The sequence below is a fragment of the Petaurus breviceps genome, unplaced genomic scaffold (genome assembly GCF_028583685.1).
Source record: "Petaurus breviceps papuanus isolate PSGF00001 unplaced genomic scaffold, PetGlider_PUasm1.0 90865, whole genome shotgun sequence".
Lineage (NCBI taxonomy): Eukaryota > Metazoa > Chordata > Mammalia > Diprotodontia > Petauridae > Petaurus > Petaurus breviceps.
In genome coordinates, this window is record NW_027187367.1 from 12,569,788 (window position 1) to 12,592,705 (window position 22,918).

At 40.4% G+C, this 22,918-nt stretch overlaps 1 protein-coding gene across 1 annotated transcript in view; it reads left to right on the forward strand.

Annotated features, from left to right (window-relative positions):
* TBC1D22B (TBC1 domain family member 22B) overlaps nt 1-22,918 on the forward strand; it is a 119,099-nt gene that overhangs the window by 82,815 nt on the left and 13,366 nt on the right. The window contains exons 9-12 of the mRNA XM_069073590.1: nt 14,463-14,569; nt 17,513-17,588; nt 21,090-21,217; nt 22,116-22,211. Coding sequence (XP_068929691.1) covers nt 14,463-14,569; nt 17,513-17,588; nt 21,090-21,217; nt 22,116-22,211 — 407 coding nt within the window. The remainder of the gene's footprint in view (nt 1-14,462; nt 14,570-17,512; nt 17,589-21,089; nt 21,218-22,115; nt 22,212-22,918) is intronic.

Here is a 22,918-nt window from a genome sequence, read left to right on the forward strand (position 1 = left end):
CAGCCAGAAATGTATTACCTCAGTGTTTAAGAATTCTGAAATCCCCTCATCCAACCATAATTGATTGACTTTTTACCTCTCCCTCTGCCTGCCTTTACATAACCCTGCTCTTCATCTATACCATGACCTCCAGTCCCTTGACCCCTCCGTTCTCTCCCAGGCCATCTCTCCTGCACTAGCCACTCTTCCCTATTTTCCCCCTCTTGACCCCTTGGTGAACCAGTTCAACCCTGCAAGATTCTGCCCTGGGCTTTCAATCTCTTTTCCCTTTTTACTATTTCACTTGGTAATCTCAACAGTTCCCATGGATTTAATTATCATTTTTATGCCAGTGATTCTCAAATCTGTCTATCCTGCCCCAGTTTCTCTGCTGACCTCCAGTCTCACTTCTCTAACTGCCTTTCAGAAATCTCAAACTGGATGTTCAATAGACAACTTAAACACATTATATCTAAAACAGAATTCATTATCTTTTTCCCTAAACTCTTCCCCTCCTACCTTCCCTATTGCTGTAGAGGGCAATACTCTCCTCCCAGATCCACAGGCTCATGACCTACCGTGTTTCCCCGATAATAAGACCTCTCCCGAAAATAAGCCCTCCCCTTACTGTGTAAGATTCCTCTAAAATAAGCCCTCCCCCGAAAATAAGCCCTATTGAGATTGCTACTGTAGTGAAGGTGATCCCCTGTGCTACATGCTACATTACGGTACCTTCTGTATGCACCGTCCCCCCCGCCTCCCCCCGTGAAATGCACACCGCGCTCCGAGCTGCATCCAATCAGAGCTGCAGCAGTGAGCGCGTCATCCTGTTCTTCCCCAGTGATTTGCTTATTGAATAAAGGTACATTTTTTTGTTCACATTTACCTGTTTATTAAAATTGCTGTCAATGTTCATTAAAATAAGCCCTCCCCTGAAAATAAGCCTTCTGGTGTTTTTCTGTCCAAAAAATTTAATAAGACAGTGTCTTATTATCGGGGAAACACGGTAGGAGTCATCCTTGGCTTCTCTCTCTCACCCCTCCTCCACCCATATACAAACTGTTGCTATAGATTTCACCTTTGCAACATTTCTCTCAGATGCTCCCTTCTCTCATCTTATGCTGCCACCACTCTGGTGCAGTCCCTTATCACCTCACACTTGTGCTACTGCAGTAGCCTGCTGCTGGGTCTGCCTGCCTCGTCTCTCCCCTCTCCAATCCATCCTCCAATTTAGCCATTAAAGTGTTTTTCCTAAAGCATGGGTCTGATCATGTCACCCCCTACTCAATAAACTCCACTGGCTCCCTTGCTGCCTCCAGAAGCAAATACAAAATTCTCTTTTTGGCATTCAAAGCCCTTCATAACCTAGCCACTTCCTACCTTTCTATTCTTCTTACACCTTGCTGCCGGACATGTACTCTTGGACCCAGTGGCACTGGCCTTGTGACTATTGCATGAAAAAGATATTCCATCTCTTGGCATTCTCTCTGGATACCCCCATGCGTGAAATGCCCTCCCTCCTCTGCTCTGACTACTGGCCTCTCTGGTTTCTTTTAAGTCCCAACTAAAATTATACCTTCTACAGGAAACCTTCCTCAACTCCTCTTCATTTCAGTGCCTTCCCCCTCTTAATTATTTCCCATTTATCTTGTATATAACTTGCTTTGTATATATTTATTTGCATGTTGTCTCCTTTATTACACTGTAAATTTCTTAAGGGCAAGAACTGTCTTTTGCCTCTTTGTGTATCCCTAGTACTTAGCACACTTAGCCATGGCACATAGTAAGCACTTAATAAATGTTTATTGATTAATTGATTGGTTTAGAGATACTGGGCAAATGGATTGATCCTGAATTCCTTATCTCCCAGCCTAGGATTTTAGACTCCAACCCTTTCTCCAAGCTGTCATCAATGCCCATCTGCATAGTCAAAATAATCTTGAAGCTGGGAGACATATTTGGGTCTCTGCCATAAAATGCTACTGCTGTTTCAGCTGATCAATGAACTCAGCCAGGATGCTGAGTTCAGCTACTTAAAACTGATACCTTGATGTTGGTAAAGCCTGGGGGAAGCTTGGGGGGCATAGCACCTACTGTTTAGCATCCCACCATCATAGAAGGTAGATAGCATGATTGATAGCAAGAAAATAGAGTCAACCTACTTTTTCTCTGAATTAGGTAGCTTACAGAGTTCCTTTTTATAACCAAGGAAGAATTTATAATTTGGAAAACTGCAGAAACTGACATCTCATACCTTTCAAGCCTAGGATATATTTATGTATATAAGCATCTGCTTTTATATATATCATGTGGGTAAGACACAAAGTTTAAATAAATTACAGTCCCTGCCCTCATGGAATTTAGTCTAGGAGGGAAATATGATGCATACAAATAATTATAACAATAATATGCAAATGTGTAAGAGAGTTAAAAATAAATCAGCCAGTAATCATTCTGTTTGCCAGACACTGTTAATAAGCACTGGGGGATATAAAAATGAGCAAAGACAGTTCCTGCCCTCAAGGAGTTCATATTCTAATGGAGGAGATGCCATGCAGATAGCTATATATATCCAAGATAAATACAGTTTAAATAGGAGGTGATTTCAGAGAGATGGAGGTAGGGAGGGGACCTGGAAAGACCTCTTGAACAAAGTGGTATTTGAGTCTTGAAGAAAGCCAGAGAAGCCAAGAGTCATAGGTGAGGAGAACAAGCCTTTCAGCCAGTGCCTACGTACCATTTGGGAAGTGGAGTAGCAGGCCGGTGTAACTGGATCATAGGGAACCTGGAGGGAAGTCAAGTATAAAGCATGGACAGGTAAGAGGTGAAGGTTGTGAAGGACTTTAAAAAACAGAGGATTTTATATTTGGTCCTGGAAGGAACAGGGATCTACTAGCATTTATTGAGTAGTAACCATATTGTATCAGACCTACACCTAGAGGAACTTGGGAACTGTATAGATTTTAGGCCTAGAATCCATTTTCCTTTATAGAGACGATCGGTTAGAAATGGCATGCCCATATCAACCCTAGGGTGCATCATGCTGCTATAATTTCCTTGTGTGAGGAAAATCTTGACTCATAAAGCAGGTATGAAAGGCTTGAAGCCTCTGGGTTTCTGCCAGTTTGTTCATAATTCCATCCTGGCTGCCCTGGGCTGTAATAGCAGCCAGATAGCATCAGCCTTCATTTGAGAGGTTGGTTGTTGGCATACTTTCTTCCCCTTTTGGCTTCAATCGTGTATAGAATAGCCTGACTCTTCTTGTGGGACTTTTAATGATCCTTCTGAACAGATTGTTTTTGCTGAATGAACCACTTCAGAGAGCTTTTGGTCCTTTTTTCCCTGTTACTTGCCAAAGCACTCAGCTTCACAGAATCTCCAGTTTTCCTGGTGCTCTTCTGAGTCGAATGTATGAATTCTCAGTCTCCCTGCCTGCCTGCAGACAGGCAGAAGAATGGAACATTCTCCCCCTTCTTTGCAGTATGACATGCTGGGAAATCAGCATTTGCTTGTGAGAACAAGGGCCTGAGTGCTAGACTGAGCAGAGTGAGTACAGCACAACCATAGAACAGGAGTATAAAAACACCAGGGATACCTCGAACCACATTTAGGGATCCTCAATTGGTCCTGGCTCACTTCATGGGGCTTAGAGCTTCTGCCCACCAAGAGTGGTCTCTCACTGACACTTTTCTGTCAGCCAGACGACTTGGGCTCTGAAAAAATATCGGGACTTGACAAACACAGCTTTTTATATGAGTTCTTCACATTCTTCCCACTTAAGGCCAAGGAGTTCAGAACTTTGGCATCTGATTCCTGGGAAATCATGTTCCCGTTAATTGTATGTTAAGTGCTTTCTTCTGTATGGAAACTTCTGTACTCAGGACCAGGAGTCTTACATTCCAGCTTACAGTTACTGTGGAGGCATGATCAGTCAGCAAGCCTTTTTAAGTACTTGCTCTGTGACAGGCACAGTGCTAAATTCTAGGGAGACAAAGACAAAATGGTAACAGTTCCTGCCCTCAGGGAGGCTTACATTCTAGTGAGGGAGACAAGATGTAAATATGTGTGTGATAAAAACACAGACAGATCAAATACAAGAAAACCATGGGGGCGGGGAAGGCACTAGAGCATGGTGGGACCAAGAAAGATCTCGTGCGCGAGCTGCATCTTAAGGGAAGCGAGGGATAGATAACAGCAGGAAGGCTTGTAGAGAGTGTAGAGGAAAAGAACGAGTGAGGAGACTAGAAACAGAGGAATGCCACATGGAAGATCTTACACTTGACTCTAGAGTTTATCAAATAGGAGGAAAGAGTGATGTGATCTGACTTGTTCTTTAGGAAATCACTTTGGCAGCTGGACTCTGAAAATGGATCAGAATGTGGAGAGCCCTGAGGCAGAGAAACAAATTATACCGTTGTAGTAGTCTGGGTTTAACTAGGGTGGTAGCTGCGTGAGTAGAGATGGGGACAGATGCAGTAGATGTAGATGAGTGAGACTGAGGAGTTGAGGATAACAGCCTGATTGACAGCCTGGTTGCCTGAAAAAAATGGTCATGCTGTCAATGGGAAAATAAAAATTTGGAGGGGATTGGGTTTGAGGGAAAAGAGAATGAGTTCTGTTTTAACTGCATTGAGTTTGAGGTGCTTATGGAACATCAAGTTAGAAATGTCTAAGAGCCAGTTCATGATACTATTCTGGAGCATAGGTGAGAAACTAGGGTTGGACATATAGATTTGAGAATCATCTCCATAGAGTGATAATTGAATCCATGGGAGTTGATGAGATAAACAAGTGAAAGTATAGTGTGAGGAGTGCCAAGGACCAGATCCTTGAGGAACATCCCTAGTCAGGTAATGGGACATGGATGGTGAACCAGCCAAGGAGCCTGAGAGAAAGAGAGGCAGGAGAAGAACCAAGAAAGCAGCATCACAAAGACCCCAAGAAGAGTCTGATTTGCTGCAGAGAGATCAAGAATGAAGACCAACAATCTCAGAAAGAGCAGATAGCTTCTGGAGTATTAAGCAGGTGAGAACAGAGAAAGTGGAGGGTATACAGGTCTTTTAACCTTTACAATTTGAGTAGAGAGAGGGCTCTAACAACTATGGGAATTAGGGAAAGTTTCAAGTAGGGTTAGCATCTAAATGAACCTTGAAGGAGGCTAAGGATTCTAAGCCATGGCAATAAAAAGGGCATACATTCCAACCATGGGAGACAGACGGTGCTGAGGGTTGACCAGAGAAGGACAAGTTGCCCGGAAACATACTTAACTGATTATTTGGAAGTATCTCTATTTAACCTTTTGCATAATCACATATTATTATTTGCATTTGTCATCTTATGTCAACAGAAATGTATTTGGCCTTCCAAGAAGAGAAGTAGTAGAAAAGAGTATGTGTTTGTGGGTGGGTAGGTGTATTTTTAACCATGTAGTACCTGACATAATAAGGCCTCCAGCCAGTTGGTTAAATCTGGGAAAAACATGAAGAAGGGTTGCAAAGAAAAAAGGAGAAAAGGTTTTTTGTTTTCTTTGGAGTGGGTACAGCTTTCACAAAAGACAATCATGTACTATGTTCAGCATTGTGAGTGATCTGAATGAGTTGACCTACTTTGCTTCTGAGCAGTGCCAAGCAACACCTCTGGCTATGAGCCCAGGCATCTGACCAGAGACCTCCCTCTGAGTAAGAGTTGTCTAGCATTGCCACCTGTTGCATCAACCCTAGGGATCCTTCTTAGTGCCTTCAGGGTTAAAGGATCACAGGATTTAGACCTTTAAGGACCTCAAAATTCATAAGATTAAGAACAGTTAAAGTGGGAAAGAATAATGATGTTTAGAGAACTGAAATCACCTCCCACATTTGTGAGAACTGGCCTGTTTTATAGTGGCCTGGGTACGCCTCCATTACTGTGTGTGTGTGTGTGTGTGTGTGCGTGTGTGTGTGTGTGTGTGTGTGCTCAAACCTGCTTGTATGTACAGGATTAATTGGAGATAACAGAAGAAAGGCACTAGAATTAAGGAGGGTCAAGAAAGGCTTCTTATAAATATGTTTAATATGATTGTACATGTATAGCCTGTATTAGATTACATGTCGTCAATAGTTTCATGTTTGTTAAATGAAAGGACAAATATTAGAGTTTTGTTATCATTTAAAGTTATCCCCATTTACATATTTGTAGTAATTGTATGTATTGTTCTTTAAGTTCTGCTTTGTTTGCACTATGTCACTTCATACAAATATTTTCATATTTTTTCATTTTTACTCTTGTTATGGACTCAGTAATATTGCATTCATATACCAGTTTATTAGTCCATTCCCTAACCACTGGGCACATAATTTGCTTCTATTTTTTTTTTTTAGTAGAAACCGATTTATTTACAAGTAGTGCTACTACTTAATTCACCAAACATTTATTAAACACTTAGCATGTACAAAGTACTGTGCTTTGGTGATATTAATACAAAAATGAAATAGTCTCTGCCCCCCAGGAGCTTCAGTTTTCAGAAGGGACACAACACAGATGCAGATGAGTTAGTTAGAACAAGGTACTTTGAGGAGGGGGAGCTCTAACAATGGGAGGGATCAGAAGAAACTTAGCATATGTAACAGCCTCCGAGCCCATCTTGGAGAAAGCCAAGTGGAGTTGTGCCAGGCCCTGTACTAAGCATCTCATTTGATCCTCACTACAGCTTTATGAAGTAGATGCTGTTATTATCCCTATTTTACAACTGAGGACCAAGGCAAACAGGTTTAAGTGACTTGCCCAGAGTTACACAGCTAGTAAGTATCTGAAGCTAGATTTGAACTCAGATCTTCCTGGGCTCAGCACTCTATCCATTGTTTCATCTGGCTGTATCAGCAAATTTCTGGCAGACTATAAATTCAGTATAAAACACAGTGTATTGTGGCAGCTAAGAAAGGTGATGGTAGGGTGTTCCTACTCTAGGTGCCACATTTTAGGAAGGATATTGATAAACTGAAGCATCTAGAAGAAAGGAACTGGAGTGACAAGAACCCTTGAGCTCATACCCTGTTGGTGAGGATACAAGTGGTGCCCTAAGGGTTAAAAGTTGCTTTTCCAGTACTTTGTGAAACCCCTAGTTTATTCTGTAACCCAAACGCACCCTAAAGTCCTTTCCCCCTCATCTTGAACCTGTACCAAAAGAACTGCTTTTGTCTCCCTTATCCTTGTGTTTGTTTCCCAGGTCTTTTAATTTTTAACCTATGTCCTCCTGCCCTGTCCTTATATCCTTAAACCATAAAGAATCCCCTGGGGCAGCTAGGTGGTGAAGTGAATAGAGCACCATCCCTGGAGTCAGCAGAATCTGAGTTCAAATCTGGCCTCAGACACTTCATACTTACTAGCTGTGTGACCTTGGGGAGGTCGCTTAGCCCCTTGCCTTGCCTCCCCTCATTCTATGTCATCCTGTCCTGTCTTTAATCATTAACCTCCATAAAAACATCTAAAACTACATCACCATTCTGAAACCTCTATATAAGCATAACTCCCCCCAAATATCAGGGTCTTGCTTAGCTTTCTTGCTCAGAGACCCATACTGCTTTTGCATCAATAAAGCTCCCAATGGCTGCAGAGAAGGTCTGAGTGAATTCTTTCACACCTGAACCAGCTCTACCAACTCTAAACCTCATCACTGTGAGAACTGTTTGGAGAAACCTGGGGATGTAGAAGAGAGACTGAATTTATTCTGCTTGACCCTAGATAGAAGTTTTAGAGGCAAATTTGGGCTAGATGGAAGGAAAAACTTCCAATTAGAGCTGAGAGTAGAGTGGGCTGTTTGTAGGAGTTAAGGATTCCCCTTAACTGGAGGTCTTCTAGCAAAATAGTAATAATAGCAAAAGCTAATGCATTTACATAGCTCTTAAAGGTTTACAATCTGGGGTATCTGTGTGTGTGTGTGTTTCCTTCTGTCTCAGCTAAAATCTCACCTTCTGCAAAAAGCCTTTCCTATCCCCCTTAATTCCAGAGAAGAGAGAATGTGTTCTAGGCATGGGGAACAGCCTTTGCAACAGGACAGAGACCAAAGATGAATTGTGGAGTTTGAGGAATAGTCACCAAACCAGTTTGACTACAAAGTAGAGTGCATAAAGAAGAGTAATCTGAAATAAATTAGGAAATTTGGTGGGAGGACTATAGTAGAACCCTCCTCTCCTATGTGGGTACTAAAATAGAGATGGAGTAAGGGAAGGGAATATGCATTTATGTTGTGCCTATTATGTGCCAGGCCCTGTACAAAGTATGTTACAATTATATACATGTGTATGTATGTACCGTATGTATATATGTGTGTATATGTGTATGTGTATAGACACACATATGTGTGTGTATATTTTAAAACAACAACAGCGAAAGGGTACCAGATGAAATAATGATCATGGAGGATCATGACCAGAAGGAGAAATAACTATAAACTCTTCCGTCCACCCTAGGCCTGCAAAAATAGACAATCAGATGCCTGTGGGCACTGGGAAAAGAATCCCAGCATAATCTCAGTTAAACCCGCTGAACCCTACAGCACTCAAATTGTGTACAGTCTGGGGACCCAAACTCCACATTGCTTTATGTGCTGATACATCAAGAAAGGTGGAAGCCAGTAACAGGAATACCAGAGTTTAGTTACAAGACTTGACCATGCATCCAAGAGTGTTGGAAGGGACAGAGCCTTAGCTCAAATATCTAAAACAAAAATGGAATAAAACACCATACAAAATGGGGAAAAAAAAAACTGTTACAGATTAAGAGATGCCAAAAAGGTAAATCCAGAACAAAAGAGTAATTTCACAACAACTACCATCCATACTTCAGAGAAAGAAAATGGTTTGGCCACAAGATCTATAAAGGCATCTGGAAGAAAGGAACCAAAAGATTAAAAAAAAATGGAATAAAAAATAAGGAGAAAAAATTGGAAGGAGAATAAATAACTTAGGAAACAAAGTAGAAAACTTTACCCAAGTAGTGGACTCCCTGAAAAATAGAGTAGAGCAAACAGAATTCAACATTACAAAAACTTTTGTCTCAGTTTTTAGTTGATTTCAAGTAAACCAGAATATGTTAGCAAATAGGAATGATTGTTCCTTCCTTTTGCCACTGTTTATTACCTTAATTTTTCTTATTTTATTACCATAGCTAGAGTTTTAACTTTGTCAAATGGGTAGTTTTGTTTCACTCCTGATCTTATTAGAAAAGCTTCTAGTATTTCTCCTTTATAAGTAATGCTGGCTCTTAGCTTGTGATAAATACTTTTGATAAATTTAAAGGCCCTTTGATTTCTATCCTTTTAGCATATTTTAAGTGTAAATGAATGCTGTATTTTAGCAGAGGACTTTAATCCATCTGTTGATATAAACGTGACTTTATATTTCTTATGCTAATTATTTTTCTGTTGATAAGGTATCTTTTCATTCAGCTAAGTCCAACTTAGTGGTAACTAATTTTTTAAACTTTTTTTACCCCCTTTTTGGAGGGGAGAGGGCAGGGCAATTGAGGTTAAGTGACTTGCCCAAGGTCACACAGCTAGTAAGTGTTAAGCTTCTGAGGTCAGATTTGAACTCAGGTTCTCCCGACTCCAGGGCCGCTGCTCTATTCACTGTGCCACCTAACTGCCTCAGTGGTAACTAATTTTTTGTTATATTAATATAATTTTTGCCAATTTTTTTCAACAGTGTTAATCAGTACAGTTCCTTCTCTCTTTTATCCTTCCTGATTTGGAAACCAGGATCATATTTGCCTCATTGAAAGAAGTTAGTAAAAGAATGTCTTCTTTTTCAGTTAAAAAAAACCTTAAAATTAATTATTTTAAATTAATGATCTTTTTTTTTCCTTCCCACCTCTCCCATCCTCCATCCCCATAAAGGAGGGATGGGGGAGAAAACAAAGCCCTAATAACAAATATTCATGAACAAACCTTAAATACTTTATGTAGCAAACTAGTCACAGAGCCAGTATGTATTACTGGGATTGTTTATTGTTAAAGCATTTAATAGAATTCAATTGTAAATTCACCTATACCTAGAGGGGTTTTTGTGAGTATGATATGATTTCTTCAGTTTCTCTTTTTAAAATAACTAGGTTATCTTTTTCTTTTTAAAAACCTTTTAATACTTTACATTGTTATAGATATTCACCCATTTCCTTTATAGATTTCCATGGTTTTTTGTTTTTGCCATAAGTGGCATGTATTTTATTATGTTCAGTGTTGTAATTTCCAATAGTTTCTTAATGTTTTATGTTGTGAATCTTCCCTTTTCTTTTTTTATTGGGTTTAGTGTTCTCATTGATAAAATTAGTCGAAATTGCATTAATATTCCCCCAGACCCTTGGGGCGGCCAGGTAGCACAGCAAGTAAGAGCACCAGCCCCAGTGTTGGGATGACCTGCGGGATCGAATCCGGGCTCAGACACTTAGCATCCACCCAGAAATACATGGCCGGGTAACCTTGAGCAAGTTACTTAACCCCAATTGCTTAGGGGCGGCCAGGTGGCTCAGTGAGTAAGAGCACTGGCCCCAGTGTCGGGATGACCTGTGGGATGGAATCCAGGCTCAGATACTTGGCACCACACCCAGAAATAACTGGCCGTGTAACCTTGAGCAAGTTACTTAACCCCAATTGCTTTAAAAAAAAATATTCCCCCAGACCCACTTTTTGTTTAATTTTAAAATGTTCAGTTCTGTTTATCTTACTTTTATTTTTTATAATGTTATCTTTTATTTTTGTTTTAGGATCATTGGGGAACTATGATATAGTATACAGAGTGCTAGACTTGTATCTTAGAAGACCTTAGTTGAAATACTGACTCTAATGCTTTGAATCTCTGCTTTAGATGTTTTTCTTATGAGCTGCAAATAATTGGGTTTTGTTTCCTAATCCATTCTGCAGTTTGCTTTCTTTTTATTAGGGAATTCAGCCCATTGACATTTCAAGGGTATAGTTGTTGATTTGGTTTTCATGTAAAACTAAGCCATCATAACTTCCTATTTTAACTGTTCGGTATCATGGTACAGTCATCCATCTATCACTCCTTGCCTCACCAAACATAGTTGAAGCTTATCTTACTTTATAACAGTCCAGTCTTAAACAGCCCTCTCTTTCTTCCTCTCCCCTCCCCCCCCCCATTCATACCCAGGATATCTTCCAGGACTCTACTTTTATTGACAGAATCTTCTTTTTAAAAATCACCCTTCCCTGGCTATATCCCAGATAAGAGTTTGGTTTAGGAATTATCCTACTTCTCTACCATCCCCCCCACCCCCGCTCCATATCTTTTTTTGATTAACCTTCATTTAGGATATTTCATTTAAAGAAATATTATTTTACATCTTCCCCTACTCATTCCCATCTCTAGGTGATCTAATACTTTGTGCTCTCTTTTCAAGGGATCTGGCCTTTAAAATCCTAGCCATTTTTTTTCAGTAATTTTACACAGAGTAGAAATTTAATTGATTGTCTTGATTGATATTAGTTATGACTTTAAAACTACAATTGACTAATAATTTCCTTATAACATGTTAAAATGAAATTATCCTTTACTTATTGCATTCAGTTCTAGATTATCTAGTTTCTATTTAATTTGTTTGGTCCATATATATATATATATATATATATATATATATATATATCAGAGACCTTGCCCAGTTCTGGAAAGAAAGAATCATGAAGATCCATCATTTCCTATAATAGAGTATGCTCAGTTTTGCAGATTAATGCATTTAGAATACAGGTAGTTTTCTCTTACAATACATCTCTTTTCAACCTCTTTGATTTCTTGTCTTCATTCATAGACTTTTGTCATTTGAATGGTGCTTGTTGATATAAAAACTGCTTGAAAGGCTCATATGACTGTGAAGCACTGAAAGTTGTCAACTACATTTCTCAAAGAGTCAAATTTTATGTTCCTCATTGTCAACAACCTATGGATTCTATAAATTTTTGCCCTTTGTTCTCTGTTTTTAATACTTATATAATTTTTTATATATGGTATTTAGTGCTAATTTCTTCTATCTCTATAATTTTTCTTTTTGAACCACTTTTATATTTTCATGGTCTTTTGTCGGTTCTTTTGTTCATCTTGCTAAATTCTTCCTTTAACTATCTTGTTTTTTATGTTATACATACCCCATCTTCCTTTTAATCTCTAAATTGTGGTTCTAAATTACTTTAGAGGCTCTTGCAATAAGTTCGTTCTCTCATCTAGAAGCAAATTAGTTATTATAATTTTGTTCTTTCTTGCTACAGACTTGTCCTTGCTTTCTCATACCACATAACATTTATTCATTGCTTTGGCAGCTACTTTTTGCTTATTCATTTCTTCCTTTCGTTCTGTTAATTTTCCTGTAAGCATTTCTTTCCTTTTCCTTTTTCTTTCCCATTTTACTTTATTTGTTCTATTTGTTGTTACTCAGAGGTAGTTTAAGGAAGCTGGACTTATGCATGACCACTTATTCCACTGCCTTGTTGGAAAGACACTTAAATGCCTGCATTTAAATATAACAGACATGGGCAGCTAGGTGGCACAGTAGATAGAGTGTAGGGCCTGGAGTCAGGAAGACTCGTTTTCCCAAGTTCAAATCTGGCCTCAGATACTTATTACCTGTGTGACCCTGGACAAGTTATTTAATCTTGTTTACCTCAGTTTCCTCATCTGTAAAATGAGCTGGAGAAGGAAATGGCAAACCACTCTAGTATCTCTGCCAAGAAAACCCCAAATAGGGGCAGCTAGGTGGCACGGTGAGTAAAGCGCCGGCCTGGGAGTTGGGAGGACCTGAGTTCAGTTCCGGCCTCAGACACTTAACACACACAAAAAAACTAGCCATGTAACCTTGGTGAAGTTACTTAACCCCAATTGCCCTCCAAAAGGCAAAAAAAATTAAAAATTTTAAAAAAGAGAAAAAAAAAGAAAACCCCAAATAGGGTCACAAAGAGTCCAACACAACTGAAAAACAACTGCACAACCACAGACAGTTAAGAGTCTGCTTATATTGTCTAAGGAATGAATCCTACCTAGGGAATAGACCTTGAAGATTTTGAAAAAATTCTGTCTTATCTGTAATGAGCTTTTCATAGTCTATGTCAAGGGGCGGCTAGATGGTGCAGTGAATAAAAGCGCCAGCCCCAGAGTCAGAAGGACCCGAGTTCGGTTCCGACCTCAGACACTTAACACCCACATACAAAAAAAACTAGCCATGTAACCTTGGGCAAGTTACTTAACCCCAATTGTCCTCCAAAAGGCAAAAAAAAAAAACAAAACCCAAAAATATAGTCTATGTCAAAGGGTGTCAGTCTGGGTAAGGAAGAAGAAGGCTTTCCTACTCTCTCGGCTTCTTCCTGATGGACGAGGAAAGATACTGCCTTTGAGATTATGGGGAGGGGCTGGCTGGGTGGCGCAGTGAGTAAAACACCTGCCCTGGAGTCAGGAGGACCTGAGTTCAAACCTGAGCTCAGACACTTACTAGCCGTGTGATCTTGGGCAAGTCACTTAACCCCAACTGCCCTGCCTTTCCTCCCTCCCCCCCCCAAAAAAAAGATTATAGGGAGAAATGACTGTGTAGTCATTAACTTTCCTTTAATGCTAAAGGTTTATCACAGGTAATTTGTTTAGTCTAATATGAGACAATACAGTGTAGTGAGTTGAGTACTAAGCTTGGAGTGAGGAAGACAAGGTTTAGACTCTGCTTCTGTTACTTACTGTCAGTCAACAAGCATGTACTAAGTGTCTTCTATATGTGTGACCCTAGGGAAATCACTTAATCTTTGTGTGCCTTAAGCAGTGCCATAAGATTTTTCTGCTAAGTTAGAGTTGGTTGTACTCTATTTTTACAGAGGGAGATAAAATAACAAATGCTTTGCCTATTTGTGGTAGGGTCCATTTATGTCAGGTGGACTTTGGATCAAAAAATATTTAGGTTAATGACACCCTGTGCCACACTGCTGTTATCTGCTCTGACAAAGTTGCCATATATAGATTAGGGAAATTACTCAATAACGATAGTCTTGTAACTTTTTGGTCATTTCCTTCAGAATACCCTGAGAAGAATGATTTTCTCTTCATAGCTACTGCCACCATGTGACAGTTCTGTGCCACTCTTTAAACCTTTCAAATAAATGACTATTTCTCCAGAATGCATTCTATAACCTGCTCAACATTAAATTTGTAGCATCTTTAAAAAATTTTAAGACTTAAATTCTTCTTTTTAAATAAGCAAGAGCAAAAATTGAGTGTACTACATCTCTTAGAGAAAGGGAGAAGTGTGCTAGGCTAGAGAGGGTCAACATGAGAATGGGCCTGCAGTGGCATATTGTCCCTATGTGTCCTTGGGAGGAAAGGTGTGAGTGAGCCATCTCATTTTAATTAGCGGGTTAGTGTGGTTCTCCCCTATACTTGAGGACCCCAATGAAGACACTAGATTCTATCTCTCTCTCTCTCCATTTTTTAGATAAGTCCTCTGGACTCTCTTCACCTTTTGTTTTACAGAAGAGGATGTGGAGAACTTTGATGTGACAAACTTGTCTCAAGATATTCTACGAAGCATTGAAGCAGACAGTTTTTGGTGCATGAGTAAGCTGCTGGATGGGATACAGGTGAGCTTTCCCTGGGTCCACATCAGGGTGACACACCTCGGCTGCTTATTATCCTGTCCTTCCTGGATGTTCTTCCTTTTCATTCATGGTCACCACTTTAGCAAAGCTATTATTGCTCCCTTTCTCTTCATCAAAATAAAACAACTTCAGAAAGAAAGGTGGTAGTTTACTTGATAAGTGGCAATCTCCACATGTTTTTTTCTATCCTGATGCCCTCTGACATTAGGGTCTAAGGTAGTCCTGCCTCACTAAGGCCATCAGCTTCATTTTTAGACCCAATCCCCTACCTTTTCTCTTTTATAGGTTGGTTGTTTCACATTAGGTGCCAGTCTTTTGCACATAACCCAGACTCAGGTCTGCCTTTGTCCCTTCCCGATTCCTGATCCAACATCTGGATCAGCCTCTTTGTTAAGCGTTACTGACCCGAACTACTCTTAGCTTGGGTCTTTAGTTTTCAGTGGTGAATTAGCCTCTGCCTTCAAGCTCTAAGGAAGAAGAGAGATTTGGGGATGGGGGGAATGAAAGAAGAAGTAAGGCTTGATCAATAATGAGATCAGTCCTGAAGACTCAGCTTCAGAATATCTGGCTCATTAGCACCTCTTCATGTAAATGTGACTGTCTCTAACAAAGTAGGTGAGTTGCCCTACCTTATTGAGTCAAAAATTAGTTTGGGAGTGATAAAAATCTGCTTTTTGCCTTACTGTTGCTGCTAATGATCCACCCTCTAAATTGGACCACCAGGAAACATTCCCAAGAAGACTAAACCAACCAGTTCCACTGGTGGGCTGGGGACCACTTGTCCTCATCTTTACTTTAGCTGGTGTTTTCCCTCCTTCCTTTCCTCCTGCTTTCCAAGTCTTTCTATAATCAGGTGAAAGTTATCAAGGCATGTCATTGGACAGTCCTTTCGATGCACTTACTATCTCTCCAATGTCCCAAACCAGAGTACTCTTTCCTGGCTACCACTCTCCTGTCTGTTTTGTCTCCTTGAAGACAGAGAGTCTTTCTTTTGTATCTATGTCCTTAGAGCTTAGCACATAGTAAGCACTTAATATATACTTTTTTCCCATTCATTCTGGTCCTGGCTTCAGCATTGAATTTCTTTGTAGTCATATGCATATTATTCATAGGGCCTAATTTTTCTAGTTACGAAACAGTATCATAACTCTTGCCCCCATTATGAGTAGAGATGAGCAGTAGCTGTTTTAAAAAAAAAAAGATTTAGAAATGAGATTTAAATAAGGAGAAGCATCTGGGAAGACCTGGGTTCAGGTCCCCCTTATAACATTTATTGGCTGTGTGATCCTCTGCAAGTCCCTTAACCCCTTGGTATTCTAGAGAGACCTCTAAGGCTGAGTTGCAAAGAAGGTACATTGGTAGGAGTAGAACTCACTTTAGAGTTCCCTGTACCAGTAAAATCCCAGGTATAGGCCCTATCTCCCTTTTAGATAAGAAGCAGTATAATGGATAACAGCCAGCATTTGGTGCAGGATAACCTGGGTTCATCTGTCAGTATTCTGGGCAGCTCTTAAGTCTGTAGGTTTCATTGTGACTACTCGTTTATTTGTATTGGTGGAGGGAACTTTAGCAGCCAGAGCCAAATACAGCGATGAAATCATAGGATCATACTCACTCATCCTCCCTCTCTCTTCCTCTCCCGATGTGTGTGTATGTATATTAAGCTGTGTCTCATCGATTTATAAGCACTTTAGCAGTTCCAAAGGAGAGAGGAAGGTTAATGAGGGGCTAGAGCAGCACAGTGAGACTTCAGGTAGGAAGTAGAACCTAAGTCTGACCCATCGTGGGTACGTGTTCAACAAGTAATGAAGGCTGAAACAAAGGCAATTTATGAAAATTATTACTAAAATCTCCTATGAGTAAGTAAACTGATTGTTGGCAAAGAGTTAATAATCCATGATGACAAGCTGACACCATGCTTCTTAGTATGCCTAGATCATAATAATGCTTTTATTAGTGCTCACTAGGATTGTCTTTTTGAGAGTCTTGATACACATGGGAGTACAGCCTAGGTATTAAATGTTCGATACCATACCAAAACAATGCTTGAGCCCAGAATTTTATATGTCACAGAAATTCAGTGTAATATACCTGTCCTTTACTATCGAATGATACCATGATTCATGCTGAATTCCTATTGATTTAGCTGTGACAGTGATAGAATGTTGGCAGAGATGTGAGCCAAGTCTTGAATTTCTTCCACTGTAAAATTAAGGAATTGGACTAGATGGTCTATAACTGTATAAGAAACTTTTCAGCTTTGACTTTCTGAGTTCCTATGGTTCTGTGAAGAATGAAGCAGGATTTTAATAGATGGAAAGACAGGTGAGGGAATCAGTATTAGAAAAAAGCCACAGAAGGGAGGGTGTGTACATATTAAAATAGATTATCTTTTTAGTCCTCCAAATCATTACAATGAACCCAAACCTTCTTTTCCTCCAACTTTTTTTTTCCTTTCCTAAGCTGTGTTACTAACATATTTCCATGTGGGTGCCTCCTTTCCTTTCCTTAATTTGCCCTAAGCTATAACAGTGAATAGTGCTCCAGATTACATTGTTCCCAAGAAAACTCCCTTTGATCATTAGTAGCATGGTTTGAGGTGACGAAAATCTGAACTTGTTTTATTTAAACAACAGCTTTTAGGGGCGGCTAGGTGGCGCAGTGAATAGAGCACCGGCCCTGGAGTCAGGAGGACCTGAGTTTAAACCGGCCTTAGACACTTAACACACACACACACAAAAACTAGCCGTGTGACCTTGGGCAAGTCATTTAACCCCAATTGCCCTCCAAAAAGGAAAAAAAGTAATAAATGACAGCTTTTAGAGTGGGAATGCAATATATATTATGATTTCCATGGTTATTTTTGAGCGGTGCTGTGCCCAGCAGTACCCAGACCTCCTTTAATCTCTAATTGTGTTATTGCAGGATAACTACACGTTTGCCCAGCCAGGGATCCAGAAAAAAGTCCAAGCACTGGAAGAGCTGGTCAGCCGGATTGATGGTAGGTCCAAAGGATGCTGGATTTCTGTCCAAATTAATTGTCTTTAACACCACACCACGTTATGATTGTCACCCTTTCCCAATCTATCCATTATCATCAATGATACCATTATCCTATTCTTGTCCCTCTGAGCTTACAGTGCCAATGACATGACAGACTGTTTTCCTTGTTTTCTATTACAAACTACTAAAATGCTTTTTTTTTTAATCTTTCTGTTGTTTTAGTGATACCTTTTGTCATATTCTATCAGTCATTTATTGGACCTGAACTCTCTCAGATTGTACCCTTCTTTGCAGTGACAGGATAGTAAGAAAGAAATGGAAGCAAGCAAAAAAAAAGTTTGATAAACCCAAGAACATAAATCATTAGGGGAAGGACTCCCTAAAAGAAAAAAGAAAAGAAAGAACCATTCTGTGAATTCCTAAAAATTCTTAACTGTCAGCATTTCTTAGACATATTTCTTTCTATCCACTTCCATAGCCATAATTCTGGTCTGCATCATATTAATTTTGTATCTAGATGGCTGTAACTTTGTCCTAGCAGATCTCCTACTTCATACCTATCTCTCCCTAAGCCAGTTCATACATAACAGCTAGCATGTGCTTGTATTTTTTCTTTATTCCACCACCTGGACTTCCTACTGGCTCCCTTCTCCCCTTCCCACAGTAGAACCCTCCCATGTAACAGATAAGTGGAATGAAGCAAAGAAAATCAATATATTGGCCATATCTGAAATATATATGCACTTGTAGTCTGCTGCCTCTCTCCTGAGAAGTGAGAAGCGTGCTTTACCCACCAGTGCTCTGGAAGTCACCGTTGCTCATTTCATTGAGCAGAGCAGAAATATGTTTCCAGAGCATAGCTGTATCATAGTACTCTGCTACTTAGAAATCTTCCTTAGTTTCCTGTTGCTTTTTACATTAAGCTTATTTTAGCTTGAGTCAAGTAATAACCTAATTCACAACTTTTATATAATTCAAAGTGGTAGGAAGTGGCCCCTAAGATGATACTACTGTCTGCAGCCCCAGTTATATGCTGTGAACAAGAAAGCCATAGTATGTATGTATTTAGTTTCTGATGGCTCATTTCTTTTTACTTGTTTTATGTCTGTTGCTTATGGTTCCTTTTTTAATGTCTCCCATATTATATTGTTAGCACCATCAGGAAAAGGGCAGGGAGAATTTTTGTGAGGCTCAAATGAGATAGCGTATGTAAAATATTTCACAGACCTTAAAACACTATAATATATAAATATTACATAACACTAATGGTATAATGTAATATTAATATAACAATTACACAATAATAGAAATATTAACTTTGGCTTTATTGTTGTTATCATCATTATATTTATTTTCTATCCTCTAACTGCCTAATGTACAGGCTCTCAAGCTCACTCTCAAAAAACTTTTGTCCTTTGCACAACTGCTGGTTCCAGGGATTCATCAGGCCCCCCTTTTATCACTGGATGTCTGAGACCCGGCTGAAGTGGGATGCTCAGCTTCTGGTTTTCTCATTGATAGTTTGATGACAGAAGAATGGTGTTTTAGAACAAAGATATTTAATATAGCTATTAAGTAATATTTGAAGACCTTAGTGAAGAAAAGGAAGGATCAGACAGATTCAGTACTTCTTTAGAATGTCAGATTTTATTGCTGTATCTATCTAAAAACCCCAAGGGACAGAAGTTAAGTAAAGAGGCAAATTTCCACAAACCACAAAGAAGAACTTTCTTATAATAGACATCTCCATTAATGGAGTAGACTGCAGAAGGAATGAGCTCCCCTTCACCCTCTCCCAGCCACGCTCCAGAGCTCCTTCCTCACCAAATCTGACATTAAATTAGATGAGCTCTGGGGCCCCCTGAGATTCTTTGATGATATCAGAAGTTTGAAACAAACTCTTGATTACTTACCCAGGGGGATTAACAAGTTCTACCAGGCAACTAAAACTTTTGTCTTCCATTCGTACAGTCAAAATACCTGTATGGAGAGGAGGTTAATTATAACACATGAGGTAAACTGGGGAAGTTTGCCGCTCTTTCATGGGCAATATTAACGTGAAGTAGCTGGGAGGGAGAACATTGGTGTAGAATAAAGGGGAGGGAAGATTTCTGCCCATTTCCAACTTCACAAGAGTGATGAGAATAAGAGCTACTTTCCCTGTCGGGATGAAAGCTTGTTAATCTCCACTCTTCATCTTCCCTCACTCACCAAGTCAGTTCTCCTTGCACAGAATTTCCCAAATTGCCTGTTCTCCATTCACAACCACCAGCCTCACTTAGTGCCACATGATTCCCACCTGTTCTCCCTGCCTCAGGCCTCTCTCTTTTGGGCACTTCTGTTTGCCTCAGTTTTCCTAACTGTAAATTGGGGATCATAACACCACCTGCATTGCAGAGTTGTGAGGACCAAACAAGATCATAGTTGTACATGGTGCGTGGCATGTAGTAGGCACCCTATCAATGACTTTTCCTTTCTCCTTTTGTACTCCAACCTCAGCATGGTTGAATGACATTCCCTAAAGCAGAGATCTAACTTTGTCAGTTTGCCACTCAAAAAAGTTCCATTGGCTCTCCGTTCCCTTTTGGGTAGAGTACAGACTCCTCATTTGCTGTGGTCTCACTCCAGCCTGCCTTTCCAGGCCTTCTTTCTCAGAAAAAGTTCGTTCCAGCCAAACTGGCCTCCTTGCTGTTTGTCACACATAGCAATCCACCTCCCGACCCCGTTGGTTTCATGTCTTGGGCTGCTCTTCATGCCTGGGTCTTGTGCCCTTCTCACTTCCACCTCTTAGAATCCCTAAGTTTCCTTCAAAGTTTAGCTCTATTTCTCTCCTCTACGTGAGGCCTTTTTAAATCTTCCTCTGCTGCTGGTGCTGCCTACTCCTCAGATTACTTTGTATTCACTTCATGTTTATTTCCTATTTACTTATATGTGGAAGTGTTGTTTCCACTGATAGAATGTGAGTTCTTTGAGATCAGGGACTGTTAGGGGCAGCTAGGTGGCACAGTGAATACAGCACCAGCCCTGGAGTTAGGAGGACCTGAGTTCAAAATCTGGCCTCTGACACTTAACACTTATTTGCTATGTGACCTTGGGCAAGTCACTTAACCCCACTTGCCCTGCCTTCCCCCCTCCAAAAAGTGGGGGAGAGACTGCGGCTAGGTAGCTCAGTGAATAGAGCAGTGGCCCGGGAGTCAGGAGGACCTGAGCTCAAATCCGGCCTTGGACAACTAACAAAACTAGCCATGTGACCTTGGGCAAGTCACTTAACCCCAATTGCCCTACCTTCTCCCCTCCAAAAAAGCAAAAAGAAAAATCTAAAAAAAAAAAAGAGAGAGAGATCAGGGACTGTCGTCCCCTCCCCCCGCCCCAGGCCCAGTATAGAACCTAGCACATAATATTAAATGCTTGTTAAATTAATTAATTTTCAAATTGCTCTCTCTGTAGGCCCAATTCCACAGGTTATACTGTTGAGCCCAATGGCATTTTCTTGTTTTAGAACAGGTACACAATCACTTCAGGAGGTACGAGGTTGAATATCTACAGTTTGCCTTTCGCTGGATGAATAATCTGCTAATGAGGGAGCTGCCCCTCCGATGTACCATCCGGCTGTGGGACACCTACCAGGTACAGAGACGTTCTCTGCCCTCCCCCAGTGCCATGCTGAGGCTGCCACTTCTGTCTGTGTGTTTCATGTTGCTCCTCTGCTCTTATGTCTTCTGGACCTGCTGACAAGTTCAGGTTCCCTTGGCCGGCATTCAGATCCTTCAGCAAAGCTGGCGCCCCTAGTTCTTTCTGTGCCTTCCACGTTTTGATCCATATGGACGGCTCTCTACCATTTAATATGTTCTGCCCTTTATCACCCTTGTCTCTTTTTGCTCATACTTTCTCTCCTATGACCAGAATGTCCCCTTCCCCCTTACCCTGTTGAATTCTGACTTGTCCTTTAGAGTCCAACTCAAATGCCACCTCCTCCGTGAAGCCTTCCCTGATTTATCTATGTAACACCTTGCTTTGTTTTTTGCTTTTGTGATGCTTTGTATCACAGTTGGATGTTTGTCTCTCCAGCACCAAATGTGGTGCCTGAACTATCATATAGGCAATTAACTGAGGTTAAATTAAATGTTTTTGTTAAGTAGCAGATTTGAGCTACCTGCTCATTTATCCATCTAAGTTTGCCATAGTCTCAATAAGGTATTTGAAATAAATAATTTTCAGCAGAAACACTTCCCTTCTCTCATCAAGTAGTCAGATGTGGGTTTTATGTCAGTATGTTTGTTTTGCTGCTTCTCTTTGTTATAAAGGGAAGCTTGGGGAAGAGGTGGTGAGGGCAAATATTGAGACATGTCTGTGGTGCAACATTAAAAGAAACTAGTAAAACTTTTTTTTTAAGTGATATTCAGGCTACCTAGATGTAAAGGGTTATTATATGACTTCTAGGTTAATGCATTTTAATCTAGGGAAGAGTAGGACCTGGCATCTTCCTCTGAGTTTGGGGTGCTGATTCTCGTTCTGTCCTTTCCAGTCTGAACCAGAAGGATTTTCTCACTTCCATCTCTATGTATGTGCTGCCTTCTTGATTAAGTGGCGGAAGGAGATCTTGGATGAGGAGGATTTTCAGGTGAGTAGACAGGAGCCTACCTTGCACTTGGATACTGAGTGTTAGGGTAGTAGCACCACTTCTGTGAGCTGGTAGCAAAGACAAGAAAACTAGTTTTATTCCTGGGTACTTACAATTGTTCCCACACACAGCTAGTATATTTTAGAGATTTGTGTGATTCATTTTCAGCCGCTATGACTTTGGGCATGATGTGATGTTGCTGCAGAGGCCATACCTCCCTACACAACAGGTAGATTCCCAGGTTGTTCAGGGCAGCAGTGTGCTGGACCTGAAGTCAGGAGGGCCTAGGTTCAAATACTACTTCTGATCCTCACTGGCTGTGTGATCCTGAGCAAGCCACTTAGTTTCTCTGTGCCTCTATTTTCTCATTTATAAAATTATTAGCCCTACCTCAGAGGACTATCTTGGGGCTCAAATGATGCTGTATATAAAAAGCTTTGCAAAACTTTGGATGAATAACTATACAAATGCCAAAGAATATCAGCTATGATCATGCTGTACTCTGCTTCAGCTAATAAGGGAGCCACCTAAGTGCTGCTGTTGAGGAGGCAGCAGAACAGCCTGGCAGATTTGAGAGAGAGAAACTGAGGAAGTAGAAGCCTGTCATCCGTGGGCATGGGTCCCTTCCTGAGCACTCAGTGCCACCTCAGAACGGGTGGCGATGTCTGCCTCCCAAGGCTGCCTGCACATGTGAACAGATCCAGGTG